The sequence below is a fragment of the Calidris pugnax genome, unplaced genomic scaffold, assembly GCF_001431845.1.
Source record: "Calidris pugnax isolate Ruff unplaced genomic scaffold, ASM143184v1 scaffold69, whole genome shotgun sequence".
In the NCBI taxonomy this organism is placed as follows: Eukaryota; Metazoa; Chordata; class Aves; order Charadriiformes; family Scolopacidae; genus Calidris; species Calidris pugnax.
Window position 1 is genome coordinate 6,884,704 of NW_015090859.1, and position 15,461 is coordinate 6,900,164.

Here is a 15,461-nt window from a genome sequence, read left to right on the forward strand (position 1 = left end):
CGGCTCGCCCCCTCACATCGTCCCCGCCGGTCCCCACCGCTCCTCCCGATGCATCCCAGGCGGAGAGACCCCGCCGTGGCCCGAGGCCGGTGGGCTGCAGGGAGGAGGCCGGCAACCACCCGCGGGGCCCTCGGCTGCCCTGAGGAGAGCAAAGTACCGAACACCTCTGTAAAACGTCGCATTTGGTATATTTTTCCCCTTAAATATGACTTTCCCTGGCAGCCTGTGCTCTCGCCGCTCCCACCACATCCCCAGCACCCACCTCCCTGTGGGGAAGCCCTATGGAAAGCTCCCTACTCCCAGCATCTTCCTTCTGCCAGTGCTGGAAGAGTCAAGCAGGTGACATTACTTTATTAATGATGTGTGACAGCCTCCAACACAAGGGCAAGATTATAAAAACGAGTCTGTCACAACACACCTACTTAGGAGGAGCAGCAGGGTACTGTCAGGAGATTCCGTCTTCCTCAGGGCAGCTACCATTATTAAGCAAAACTTAAGATATTGACACTTATAGAATCATAGAATGGTTTGGGTTGGAAGGGACCTTAAAGATCATCCAGTTCCAATCCCCCTGACATGGGCAAGGACATCTTCCACTAGAGCAGGTTGCCCAAAGCCCCATCCAGCCTGGCCTTGAACACCTCCAGGGAATCTATATAACTCACTTTAAGCCTGAAGCACCCGAGGGAACACAGCTCAAGCATTCTAAAGAAATTTGAACCCTCAGCTTGCAATAACAAATTCTGAAAATAGTTCATCTGGGAAGTAAGTTTTCCAAAGGTGGGTTTTGATCACTCACCAGCCTGCAGACTTCAGGCAATTAAAGATTAGAAGCTAAGTCACAGGGGCTTGGGTAGGCTTATGAACCAAGAGATCCTACCTCCAAGATTATTTTGCTGAGCAGGGGTTGCAACTCTGATCCTTTGCTTACCTACTTTCCTAGAAACCTTCACTAGCTTTTCAGGGTCACCATTCCCAAGAGAAATGAAAAGCAAACAACAAAATAGAAAACAAATTTTATTGAATGAACAAAAGTCTAAAAGTCTCCCATTTTTGGTTAACAAAAGCAGCAACCTACAAAACCCCTGCATTCCATGACAAAACTTTTTATGTCAAAAAAATTAATCCTTGACCAGGTTATGAACATTTGTACACAGGAAGTTACAACTGTTAAGATGTGTTTGGGGAAACAACCGGATAAATTTCCAATCAGGGAAAAGAAACAAACAAACAAAAAAACAAGACTGCACATGAACCCCTGAAATAATCTGGAATTGTTTTGCTGGCCAAGAGGTATATCATCAGGGCTGCCAGCGGTTTTCGGCACTTGCATACCCTTCATACAAAACGAAAAGAGCAGCAGAAAAATGACAAGAGGTTTTATGACTGAACAAGGAAAAGAACTGCCAACAGAACGCAGTGTTCAGCTAGCTCATTTGGCTAATGGTAAATGCAGCTTTTTTTTGTACTGAATTTCACAAGCTTGTGTTAAGGGAGTCCGTGCTCTCAAGAGGCTCCAGGATAAGAATTTAGCCCCTGCACCCACAGGGCAAAAGCAATACAGAAGGTCCATCCTCAAACTTTCCCTCCTACAGGCGATTCCTCTCAGTCTAAAACAGGCATCCAGCTAAGGGAAAAGAAACTGAGACCTGCTTGACAAAAATATGATTATCTGACTGACAGAACTCTACTGGGAACTAAATGGAGGATGTACATTCACTTTGTAAACCTGACAAGGTTTTCTTATCAATGTGATTATTTTTTTTTTTCCTTTTCACTGGATATGGGCAGCCTTAATAAAATGGAGTGTTAAAAAGGAAGGCAATGTTTACTTTTAACATTACACCATTTGCAGAATAACCCTTTTTATAAAGTCATATCATAAGTTTTCATGCTTTTGAATACTAAGTATTTTCAATGAAGTCTCTTTATTATGTTGGCTAACTTCAATTTGTTTTTTTGTTTTCACAGATCAGGACATAGTACAATTATTTCAAAAGAAATGATTGATTTTGCTGTCATATTTACTTTTGATTGCAAAGGTACAATAATCTGTGCTTATTCGTCATATTATACATCAGATCTCACCCATTGCAAATGTATCATCAGACTTTTTTAATAATTATGAAGCTGTATCTTATACCTTAATTTCTATTCATATGTGTTCTAGGACTAAAGATCCCTAATATGCCTTGATTAAAAGTAACTTTAATGTACCAACTCTATTATCTAAAGTTAATTTTAATCATTTCCATCATAATCATTGTAACTCTGATACCCACTGTTCCTCCTCTCACGATGATTAGATTTCTTCCACGTAGATTCTTGATGAAAGCCAGCACTGAAAGATCGACCCAGTCGTCCATGTTGTTTCTTAGAGATATTGTCTTCACTTTCTGATTTGGAAATTCCTTGTGTTTGGGGTTGTTTCTCCTGTCTAACATTTCCAAATGGAAAATTCCAAGGACCAAATCTTTGCCAGTTAAGTCTCTGGAAGGCAATGATGCAATGAAGATTTCCTCCAACCTAATCAAGGTAAAAAAGGTTCTTTGTTAAATGCACACAGGTGCCTTTCTAACACGCATAGATATTTGAAATGAACATCTTGTCAGGTAACAGAATTCTTCAAAAAAGAGAACAAAAGAAGCGGTAACACACACACAAAAAAAAAAAAACACCCCACCCCAAGGTCATACCCACAAACAACTCAGCTCAATCAATTCTTATTGCTTTGCAAATTCAATTGCTGCCTTCTTTCTCATCACTTTAAGTTATCCTTTTTAACTTTCATAGGCTAGTATAACTTATCTTCTGCTAGTTGTTTTTACTCTCCAGCCACTGTCACACAAATAATCTCTTTTATTCCCTTCTCATCTTCCTGTCTTCCATAAGGTCTCCACACTTGAAATCATCCCTTTGGCCTACTACTTCTCATAGACTTTCAATCTGCAAATGGAAAATACATCCCCACCCACAAGATGTAGTCCTATCTACAGGAAAGAAAACTGTATGTACTCACACAAAGTCCACATAACAGTCACATACATTCTTTTATTATGTTCGATCCTACTCTACTTTCCTGCTTACGTCACTAGAAGGCCATGCACCAAAAGGATCTGTCTGTAATTGGTCTGTATTCTATACTTGCTGCAGCTGCATTTCAAAGCAGCAAGGTTAAGTATTATGATGAAATATATTGTATATGCAGAGATTCTGGTTCATTTTAGCATATGCCAGGCTACTGCTGTATTGTATCTAGTTCTGCAAGTACACATAAAGGACTCTGGTATGTAAGTACCAACATTTGACTTCTGTCTTCAGCAACACTTCATAACAAATGTATTTTAGTCAAGTTATCTTACACTGCTGAAGTATGAATAAGCTTGCCAAAAAATCTACCATGAATTTCCTCCCATCTTAGTAAGTTGATCTTACCTTCTTTGTTTTTCGATGCTGCAATCCTCTTTCTAGGTGTCGAATATCTAGATATTCTGGATTTTGGGTGTTTAGATCAGTGACAATATCTGTCCACCTACAGAATAAAATCATTACTACTCAGCTGACATTTATGAAACCTCAGCAACACCAAGACTCATGTACACACACATGCAAATACAGATCTGCAATTCTAAATAATCTTACCAGTGATTTAAAGATCAATGAATGTGTAAAGATATAAAAGCCTCGGTATTAAGAGTCATCAAGCCAGATATAGAAGCATCACTTTTACTCAAAGCATTCAGTGATTATTCCTGCTCTTGGCAAACACTTTCCAAAATGAGTAAGAGCACCACGAGTCATTAGTTGCGTTGCTTTCCTTACAAATTCATCAGTTTGTGAAAGGAAGAAGCAAAGTGCAGTTTATGCAAGGAGAAACATTAGCTTTTACTTATTTAATTATCTTACCCTTTTAAATTATTTTGTTCAAAACCTTGGGTTTTTTTCGCCCACTGAATCTGTTTTCACAAGACAGCTCTCACCATAACTCACTCCTCCATTTTATTTAATTCCCATCTGTAATAAACTATCAATTTAATCATTCCTCATTCACTCAGCTCTTCAGAATTTCATAGCTCCTTCTAGCCCAAGTGAAACACATATCTCCATATTCCAGACCTCTTTAAGCCTACACATTGCCTTCTCATTTTTGTCAATGTCTAATTAACTGCTTCTCTCTACCACCACCCTCCAAGTTCAGAAAATCCATTTCTACCTCTATCTTTACCCTCCTACCTTAAGCACAGAACTTTCTGCTATCTCTCATTGGGACTGTAGCAGGAGGGAGAATGTCTCCACAATCAAAAAAAAATAATATTACACAGGTTTGTATTCTATATTCAGAAACCTTTTCCTGTACCATTTGTAGCTTATACAGCACAGAACAAAATTCTGTCAGTGGAATATGTAGTATGCCATTTCTCAGCACAGCAATCACATGCATAATGTGATTTTAATTTTGTTGCATTTAATCTCATTAGTCCAAAATATCCAGCTATTTGCAGTTACTGACAGTCATCTCACTGACAAAACAACAACAAAAAAAGATAACTAGTTTTTAGGTACTGGGTTAAGTCTGACTGGCTGTGAAACCAACCATCAAGTAAGGATGTCTAGTATAAGATCTAAATAGTTAGAGAATAAGGAAAAGGAAACAAAGCAGAAGTTGTGTGGTTATTTTTCATTATTATTATTTTTTCGTATCTGTTTTAACAAGAAAAATCACTCCATAATTAACTCAGGGGGTGGCAGAGAAAGTATTTGCTAAAACGTATTTTTTGGCCATAGACTTGGTTTCTTGAGAAATGCTTTTCTTTTGCACTGTTCCCTCATTTCAGAAATTAATATTAAGCATTACAAGCTCGTATGTCAAATAAAGCTGAGAAAACTGTTCTACTAACTTACCATAACAAATGTAACTATTCTATGAAATTTCTACGTAGCGTCCTCTAGCTCTCCTTGTCTGTAGGTCTGGTTCAGACACCAACTTCAGATGAGCCAGACCTCAGCATAAATGTACTGTTTTAACGCATAGATAAACTAATAACACAACAGAGTACAGGCTGTACCTGTGTCTGTGCTAGGAGATCCTGGCAGTGGCACAATATCCTCTAACACACCCCAGAGAAGCATGGGAACATCCTCCACTGCAGGATGAGCTCCTCCGAGGTTCATACAGCCTGTAAGTCACAACTGGCACCATCGCAGACAGCTTTTCTTCCTGACTAACGTGAGCTGTGTCACACTCAAACAAGAAAAACAGGCTTTGGCTTTCAGAGCAGCCCAGACACGTCCAGCCACGTGATGTAAAACTGCAGAGCCAGCCTTGAGGTCAAAACATGAAGCTTCTCACTAAAGTGCCTACTTCTGTTTTGAAGGAAAACCTATTGTTTTATATTCTTCCCGAGTAACATACCTTTTACAGTGTATTGTTGGATGCTTTCTGCTCGGCTCTCCAATTAAGATCCAATATTCTACTTCTTGCTGCAAGCCACGACCTCTGTTCAATAGAAGATACAATCCTAGTAAGATTTATTGTGCATACTGAACAGAAAAAGATTAGCATTCTATTGTTCCTTTTAGGATTTTTCTAACCTGTAACATTATTTCCTCAGCCAAACTAAAAAACAGCTCCTGCGCTATAAAATAGTGTTTGCAATTGCATACAGGGAGACTTTTTGTTTCAAAAGGATGGAAAGCAAGATCGAAGTTACTGCTTATTATTTGGGAAAAAGACAGCTCATCATAAAAAATAGCATTACTCAGATGAAAGGCAGTCTAGTATAAGATCCAAATATAAATATATATGTAACAATGGAAATAAAAGTTGTAGAAAGCCACACGAAAAAGGAGCAAACATCTTCCTCCCTATCTCTCATGTCTAACAGTCACAAAAGAGCCTGTTTCACTGTTTTTAAGCTACACCCCACACAACAGTTGTTACTGACAGCCATAGGGTAACACATATGAAAACAACTGGTAATTTCAATCCCTTCCTCCTAAGAATCCAGTACCACATATTAAAAAAGAAAACCTTCAACTGATACTCATTCAAGTTTGTAAGCAACTTCCAAGAAACTCAAAGCCTGCAACAACTTTGTCAGGGAAAGCTTGCCACAGACATCAGGGCAGACTGTGAGATACAGAGGATTGTTCTGTGACTTCCTTTATAATTACCCCATGAAAAACTACTTCAGTTTCAACTGTAACAAAACCTGAGATTTTTCTGCCTAGGGAATTAGACAGCATATGGTCTCACTGCTTGCAATAATCTGTTTACTTATAATTCCCTGTAAAATAAAAATGTATGCCATCATTGCACAGATGGGAAACCAAGATGTGGGATAGATTGACTTACCTAAAGTCACATTGGAAGTCTGTGGTTGAACTGGGAACTGAACCCAGGTCTCCCGAGTCCAAATCCAGCAACCTAAGATCATACAGGAAGTCTGTGGGTAACCTAGGAACTGTCTCTAAGCTCAGCCCAGCAACCTATCTACCCGTTTCTTTTGGAACTTAAACATTCTTCACTTGATTTTTAAAGAAGAGCTTTCCTTTGTAACTAGAATGCAAAAACAGGTAAACAAGAACTGCTGCAGAATCTATTGATAGTGCTTCTGGAACCTAAACATAACTTTTCCCAGATATCAGAAGATATGAAGAGAACAGGATGCTCTTCTGGTTTTACCTCCATCTGAAAATAAGGCTATAAAAGCTCAATACTTCAGGGCACATTGATAGAAGAGATCTGGTTGCAGGAATAAAATCTAATATTGACTTAAAAATAACATCACTAACGACTGAGAATCCATTTCAACCATGGGTAAAGTATTGAAATTTTTGCTCTCGATCATCACTAACCAATGTAAATTCAAACTGGATAAAAGGTATGTTAAGTTTCCACACACTGGACCATATTATTTCTCAAACTGCATTTTTGATCTAGTAAACCATTTATTTTTTTTACTTTACTCTTCTAGTGCAGACTCTTAGTAAGAAAGCCTTAACCTTGAATAAGATCAAGTAAGCAACCCATTAACCTTTGGCTAAATTTAAGCCGACTGATGTTTTGGGGCATATTTTCCAAATTCTTCTCACTCACATGGCATGACAGTGAATGCAGTCTTAATAAAAAACTTCTGTATTCTTTTCATACAAAAGCTTTCATTATCCCCACGGTCACAGTCTCACATTGGGAACAAACTAGATGCAGATGATTACGCTTTATTACCTCCACACAATTACCATTTTGAACTCTAAAAGAAGAGATAGCATTCTCCATTCCTTGACGTGACTCTACATCTTTAACACAGCCAAAGGCAGACCTGCTTGGTAAACAAAGTGCAAGACTAAGGCTCACCTTATGCCAGTGACCTACTCTTTTCATTGCTCAGCACTCCCCACTATCAGTATCTGCCAGTTTCGTCAGAGATTGGCTTCTTATGCTCATGTTATTTAGGGAGAAAAACGGTACCAACTTGCAGTAAATTTTTCTGTACGTATCCTCCACTGAGATATGCATAAACACAGTATCTTACCTGTACGCTTTACTAGCTTTTACTGGGGTGGCTTCAAATCCAATTGGGCAAAAATAATGGTTTTGGCAATGGTAGATATAGGCCATTGATTCATCTTTCAGTCCACGCGTTAGCTTTGCAAGGGCACCTGCAGCTACAAAGAAAGAATAGGTTACAGCGTGGATTGCTTTGGATCCTGTGTGACATATTCAAGAAAAAAAAAGAAAAAAAAAAGACCTATTTGATAACACTTTTTAGTTACACTGCTTTTTACATTAGAGGACATGACCTGACAGGCACACAGAAAATACCGTTTTTATTTCAAACTTCTTAGTGTTTAATTTCCTGCCTGGTACAAAAAAAACCAAAAAACATCTGCCACACAGTCCATACTAGGGAAATGCAATCTAAAGTACACATTGTATTTTGATCAAAGTCATATTAAAAGTTACTTATTCTGAAAAAAAAAAAAAAAGAAAAAAAAAGAAAAAAAAAGAAAGAACCAAAAGTATCTCTTAGCCTAGGAAATAGTGCAACACAATGCAGTCCCACTGCACCAAGTTAGATGCAGCACATCAATGATACTACTGAAACCCTGAAAGGTTTCGAACATTTTTCTATCATGAGCTTCTTGGAGCTTCCTACTCTCAGGAACACATTCCACATTTGGGTATGCAATACTTTGTAATATGACTGCAGTACCCACTTTCAGGAAAAGACTAGAAAAGGCACTGAAACATGACAGAATTCTCAAATGGGATACCAAGAACAACAACAACAACAAAATATTATTGCCACTTTAATAATTTCCCCAAAAACTTTTCAGCATGGTTTTATAATTTTAAAGAACCTTACAGTTAGAAGATAATTACCCAGACTATACCGAAGGCTGATAAACTGTGTATGAAAGTATAATTTTTCTTCAGTTAGCACACTTAAGAGTAGACTTAGTAAAATGCAGTGTCACAGCTAATTGAGAATAATCACCACTAATTGGGAATAATCACCAAACTTTTAGAATACAGATGTTAGCCAAAGTCAGGCAGAATGGATGAGTTCAATAACTTTAAAACTGCATTATTTAAAAGCATAAAACATATATTAAATACATTAATACTTTTGTGCTGTACATTCTAAATTTTTATACAACACAGATTTCTAAAATGCTGAAATAAAAATGTATTGCTCCCCCAGTGTATTATAGCAAACGTATCTTCCAGGACACCAATACCCAAGTTGAAGTGCAGTGTCCTCCTGGATACCTTAACATTCCAGATCTGTGATAGCAGAATATATCGCACAAAATATAATTTATCAAAATAGAAGTAAAAATGGAAGTTTTAGCAAAATAGAAGAAAAGGTAAAGCCAGAAAAACCAGGCAATTTGGAGCCATTTGATAGCTTCTCTCAAACTGGAAGTACTACTTACAGAATTTGTCCTGTCAAATGCTACACATTGCAGGATTTTTCAGTTTATATAATATAAAATGAATGCTTTAGGATTAGCTACATACCAGTTTCTCCAGCTGTCTTGTTCTTCCCATGAGGTTTATACAGAACATATGAGCATCCCTTGATACGGAAGTGATCGTTTATTTGCCTAAACCATCTGCAACAATAAGCTTAAAGATTGTAGTAACTCAAGAGTTATTATTAAATGCAATTTTCTTTCCTCCCACTTTTCCTCTGCTTGACAGTTTAGAAAAAAGTCTCAGTGTGCTCCTAAGTACCTGCTGCATTAATTGTATAGACTGTAGATGACCATGGTACCCTAATACAAACAAAACTTAACATATCCTAGAGAGACAAATGAACTCAGCTACACAAAGGGAATCTTCTAAGACAACAGATGGCAGGACCCTTCAAGTGAGACCTTCTGCATTATCATATTGGGCTTCTGTCACATAAGCTTCACAACACCCAAGGGTTACTGGAGTCCCATACTGCAAATCCTCACAGCAGTAAGTGAGGACAAGTCCGCAAAGAAGATTTTGTCTCAGATATTCACTTCTCAATGTTACAATATTCAGACTCACATCTCTGAAGATAATATGTCAACCATAAAGCCATGCTGGATGATGGGGTTGGTTCTCAGCCTTCCTGTTCTCCAGTCCGCCAAGTACTTAAAAATTATTTGACTAAGCAGAAAAAAAACCCCAAAAAACTAGTAAGGCTGATTTTTCTGCAGCACATAAGGCGCTCACAGGGGAACAGAAAGAATTACCAGTTTAGCTTTCATCTGTATAGACTGTTGACATAAAGAGACAGAACATTTTATCAGCTTGGTCTTTAAGGGTTGCTATACCCTGACATATTCCTGAAGAGATACAAAATCTGGATGCAAGTCGCCTACGGCAAAAAAGGAAGTTTCCATGACACTCTTCAATGATCTATGTACGACACCATTAAAGAACAGACTGCTGCCACGTTTTCAACTCCAACACCCACATTCTGTGCCAAGCCCTATATATTGCCTTCAAAAAATACTAACTGTATCAAATGCAACTGATGAAACAGGCAAGACGACTGCAAAATTTTTAAATCTCACAGCAGGGTAACACACCAAAGCCCTGTCAAGATGTTCAATGCTCAAGTATGATATGCTCCAGGCCCTGTTTAATGCTAAAATTCCTTATGAGTTTAATAAAACAAAAAAAGGACAAGGATTTTAGACCAAACTCTTTAAGATTAGGAAACAGCAGAGCAGAAATGAAACAGAATTTGAAAGTTAAAGCATTCTGTGACTCCAAGCCCAGCTCCACCGCAGCAGAGGCGCAGCACTCACTATCTCATTTTCAATTCTTAAATTATTCTTTACATAAGACTACTAGTATATCAATTGCCTTTTCAGACTGTTTCAGTGACATTAACGAGCATTTAATATGCATTTTCAAGAACAGAAGATGAGGATAAAAGAAAAAATTTCCGAACCGGAAGATGGGATTCATTAGAGTATTATACAATCATTAAACAAACTGAACTAAAAATCAAATAGAATTTCATGTTCACCTGATCTGTGTAGCAACATGGCACTACACAAAATGGCTACTGCAAAACATTTTGAGAAGTTTCTTTGGGCACCGTCAGAGTACCCAGGTATGCTTCTTTATTCTAAAACTTAGAAGGACTACGTTGTGTCAGCCCCCCTTATTTTTTTTTTCTTCAAATAAACAAACTACTATTGTACTTTTAAAAGTTCCATCTCTTAGGTTTTTTTATTTTTGTATATGTTAACAATTTAGCTGCATCAAAAGGACTAAAAATACCTCATTAAAGTAGTATTTCCAGTGAAAGGACCAAATCTAATCTCCTCAAATGGGGGCTGAAAGCCTAGTATATGTAAAGCTTCTTCTTGAGTAATAGGTGGTAAACTGGAAAAAAAAAATTAAAAAGTATTGTTAGGGAAGTAATTAGCAATATATTTTAGACTCTTTGGAGGCAAAGCAGTCTATGTGTGACTTACCTTCCAGCTCCCAGTGTACTATACAAGAAATTCCAGCAAGACACTAAGGATGAAATTCCACAGGAAGTCTTGTATTGAGGTCGGCTAACACAATACCTAAAGCAAACAAAATCCCAAACACGTTAGTCAGCATTCTTGATTGAGTTACAGGAGCAACCTGAGCTACTTTTCTATGTGCCAAGTCACTGAAATGCCATGTTAAATTACATGTTTTTATGTTGCCTGCATTAAAAAAAAAAAAGAGCAAATATATTAATCAATTTCTTTAAGTTTGCCACATACTACTATCCTATTTCACACAAATCAGTCATGTTTTTAACAGCCCCATGGGAGTTCTGTACAAGTGATCCTGTAGAAAAAGAATGGTTCTGTACTAATATAATATATGGTTTGACCCAGTCTCTTTCAACACACAAACTTGTAGTAAAAGGCATCTCTACCAATTTACTAATGAATGTCATTCCAGGTCGCAGATTTCCTAGGCTAACTCTAACTTTCTGATGTCATAGAACAGTAAGAACCAGATGGATTCAGTAAACTAAGTGAATTTAGTGAACTATATGCATATGATAATAGGTTGTATAGAACTGAGAGATTCTGATCAAGTATTTCCCAGTGAAAAGAAAAATTATGAGTAAGACATATCAGTACTGTGTTTAAGGTTACTTTTTGCCTGATCACACTAATGAATTTGCATGTTTTTAGCAATGAATCCACACAATTTTTTCCTTATTGAAAGAAAAAAATTTTTAGAAAGAAAAATGGGTTTAGAATTTCAACATATGGGAGGGAACCTCTCATTCTTCTTGTAAAAAGTGTGAGATTTAGTATACATATGCTTAACATATCCCCATTTCTACTATAAAAAAAAAAGTATGAAGACATTAAGAAATTTGAAATCAGATGACCAGCAACAGTGTTTACCAACAAACTGTATGGGGATAACTTTAAATACAATTCATAAATAATACCATCTCCGGAGGTCCAACACTTTCCTCTCCTTCACATCTTCAAGAGCAGAACGCTGAGGATACTCCCTGCATTGTTTGCTTTTTTTGTCAACAGATTTTTTCTTTGCCACTTGTTTCTTCATGTTGCCTGCAAAACAAATTTCAGAAACAATTGCCTATTTTACCTTTCAAATATTTCTTCTGAAATATTTTTAGTAATATCATACACCTCAAATAGAGACACTGGTTGTGTCAGTTAAGTGCAAATTGGGGCTAAACACTAATTGAAGGAAAAAGCTCAAATACATAATCAAGACTGTCAACAGGCTTGTAAAGCTGCCATTAGCTCCATGAACATCTGAATAGAATTAATGATGACCTGCCCAACTGCTTAGAGACAGCAGTCAATCTGATTATTGTAATGCCTTTAATAATCCATCCCAGAAGTAAGACTCTCAGACCAACACGGACTTCCCATCTCCAACATTAAATGCACGGCGAAATATAATGAAGCACTTGTTTTTCACAGCCAAGTTCTGTAACCAGCTACACTTTCTGATGAAAACTTATATGCAAATCCAGTAATAACAATATACCCTCCCAAGGTCTTTTCCTTTCTGTAAACCACTGAAGTAGTGGAAAAAGAATAGGTGGGCTACATGCTAAAGCAGGAGTCTTTCTGTCCCATTATAAAGCCATCATATCCAAATGAAATATATCACACATATTTTAGCAAAAATGACCATCGTGTAAAATATTAACATTAGTTTCTTATTTTTATTTAAGGACACCACATGTACACATGAAAAGGTAATGGCAACTTGCCAAACACATCTTTAAGTTTTGCTAAACTGGTCTCATACTAAGGTAGAGAAAACAGCAATTTGATTAGCTAGCCAAGCCATTAAGACAAAAAAAATCTACAGCCTGCTCTAGATAAGCAGAATGATTGCAGGACAAAGAAAACCAAGTGTGTATGCAAGCGTTTGATTCACAGTTGCAATCTGTGAGTAGGCAGAGAAAGAACACAGGAGGCAGCAGACAGTTTTAAAGAAATGGCTATCTAGGATCTATCCCTAACACTGAATAGATCTAGCAAATCTGTAAACATTTCATTTACCTGTCATAAATAAACGACATCTTGAACATCAAAATACATTTCTGAAGTACCTTGAAACATTTCTACAAGTGACAAAGCTGTACTTAACAGGTAAAAGTAATCACTGCACAACGCACTAGGTCCTGCTAAAAGGAATAAAAAAAACCCAAAAACACTCAAAAACCCAAGGGAAAAAAAAACAGCAAACCCCAAGCCCAAAGCCACCCCAAACAACACCCCAGATAACCACACACAGTTAAGCAGAAGTCAGCCTTGCTTTAGAGCCACTTCCCCAGGCAGCTACACTTGACTTTCACTCCTGCATCACTCTCTCCTTTCCCAATGAGTAAATTGTTTGCATATGCTCTTCCACAGCACTTCCTCAAGAGATACCCATGTGGAGCAGTCCCCTCCACAAACAAGTTGGAAACACAAAGCCTCTTCCTATCACAACATCAAAACTTCACCACCTCACCTGCTTTGTTCTTCAGATTTGTGGCCATGCCATTGAACTCTGATTTGTCGATTTCCCATGCCAGTGGAAGCTTTCCAAGTTCGCCAGGCAAGCTTTCCAAGTTAGTATCTTCACTGTAGATTATCTCTGAAGCACCAGTTTGAATGCTGAGTAAGCTCGGTGTGTTATTTCCAACATTTAAGGCAGCGCTGCCTGATAGACAGGCACTAACTGAAGCACTTGGGCTTTTACAAATAGATGTTACTCTGTTTAAAAAAGCATAGTCTGAGCAGATGGTATAAAATTTCTCTCGTGTATGAGTCACAGGACATCCCCATGGATAATGCCCATCTCCCCTAGACACCAAGGACGCAGTGGAGGCATCTGAGGCGCAGTATGGCTTCACAGGATCACGAAGAGAAGCTTCTGGGGATTCTTTCCCAGGTTTGTTTTCAGTGTTTCCATTATTTCCAGAACCATTCTCCTTTTCATCTTCTGAAATGTTAGGCATTGAATGATACTGAAAGAGTATGGTACAGCTAAGAATATTTTTTCTTTATGTTTTAATTACAACAGAGTTTGCATCATTGCTTCCATTGCCTCTGCAAGCTATTGACGAGGTACCTGAAAGAAATTCAGAAGTTAGTACAGGTGTCTCAATCAACATAAAACACATAAGGCTTATTATTTTTGAATTCATAGCAAATAAAAGCTGAAATACCCTTTAAGATACACCAAGGCTTATTATTTTTGAAATGAATATCCAATAAAAGCTGAAATACCCTTTAAGATACACCACTCCATACACTGTGTCTCTTCCTAAGCTTCTCTAGAATTCTACAAACAGCACTTTTTATTATTTGTGAAGTGCCAACAGCATACACCACAGTGATACCACGATAACAACATCATGGAGTAATGAGACTTGTAAAAAGTAAGAACAAAAAAAACCCCAAACAAATCAAACCAAACACGTTCCTACATTTACATAGTTGTGGTCAATCACTTCTATTTCTTTGTAGTCACAATACCTTGCATACATGGAGCACAAAATTTATGCTAATTAATAAATCAGTAAGACAGCAACTTAAGGTCACTTAATTCTGAAGTCCTGCATACTTGTACTGCAAGTGAAGTCCAAGCTGACAGAAAATTACAGTAACTGATGATTAACCTCTGATGATTGTAAATTGACAACGCTACCCTCAAGTAGTCACAATACCTTGCATACATGGAGCACAAAATTTATGCTAATTAATAAATCAGTAAGACAGCAACTTAAGGTCACTTAATTCTGAAGTCCTGCATACTTGTACTGCAAGTGAAGTTCAAGCTGACAGAAAATTACAGTAACTATCACCTCTGATGATTGTAAATTGGCAACGCTACCCTCAGTCTGTTCCATTGCTTTCCTTGGATGGCTGTTCAAGAATTCCCTTTTATTTTTATGGTGTGCAAAAGGAAAACATCAGGTTTTGTTTACAGTAGCTAAGAATTACCAAAAACAAATTTAGAAGGCTGGCTTAGTTTTAATGATCTTTCTTTAAAAAGGAAATTGACAGTATGTGTTCTCTGTCATCTCGGCAGCTTGCACGTCTGCGGTGCGAAGACACAGATGGGAAAACCTGGCAAGCAGAGGAGGCAGGAGCTTCGCTCCAGAGCGGCCTCCTCCGACACTCGCCTTCTGGTCACCCAACCGAGCCCACAGCGCGACAACCCTCCCCCGCCGGCAGCGGGCCTGGCAACCCAAGGCACCCAGGGCTGCACTTGCCACGATTACAAGGGAACAGCAGCACACACAGGCCCCTACTCCGCAGCCGCCCGCCGCGGGGGCAGCACCCGGCCCCGATTCCGCCCAGCAGCCCCGGCGACACCCGCTCTCCTCAGCTCCCCTGGGACTCGCCCACCGGGGAGGCCCGCACACCCGGCCTCAGCACCGGGGAGTGGCGGGAGGGCTGGGGCGGCGCCAATCGGGGCCTCG

At 38.4% G+C, this 15,461-nt stretch overlaps 1 protein-coding gene across 3 annotated transcripts in view; it reads right to left on the reverse strand.

Moving 5' to 3' along the window:
• Positions 1-1,004: 1,004 nt before the first annotated feature.
• The window catches only part of BIVM (basic, immunoglobulin-like variable motif containing), a 14,779-nt gene continuing 322 nt past the window's right edge, over positions 1,005-15,461 (reverse strand). For 2 of the 3 annotated variants that reach the window (XM_014944122.1, XM_014944121.1), the window contains exons 2-11: positions 13,502-14,104; positions 11,949-12,075; positions 10,978-11,073; positions 10,781-10,885; positions 9,029-9,123; positions 7,536-7,668; positions 6,356-6,427; positions 5,414-5,497; positions 3,436-3,532; positions 1,005-2,526 (exon numbers count right to left, since the gene is read on the reverse strand). In XM_014944122.1, the coding sequence (XP_014799608.1) occupies positions 2,242-2,526; positions 3,436-3,532; positions 5,414-5,497; positions 6,356-6,427; positions 7,536-7,668; positions 9,029-9,123; positions 10,781-10,885; positions 10,978-11,073; positions 11,949-12,075; positions 13,502-13,991 (1,584 nt within the window). In that variant the 5' untranslated portion in view covers positions 13,992-14,104 and the 3' untranslated portion in view covers positions 1,005-2,241. The remainder of the gene's footprint in view (positions 2,527-3,435; positions 3,533-5,413; positions 5,498-6,355; positions 6,428-7,535; positions 7,669-9,028; positions 9,124-10,780; positions 10,886-10,977; positions 11,074-11,948; positions 12,076-13,501; positions 14,105-15,461) is intronic. The other variant, XM_014944123.1, reaches the window with a different exon arrangement.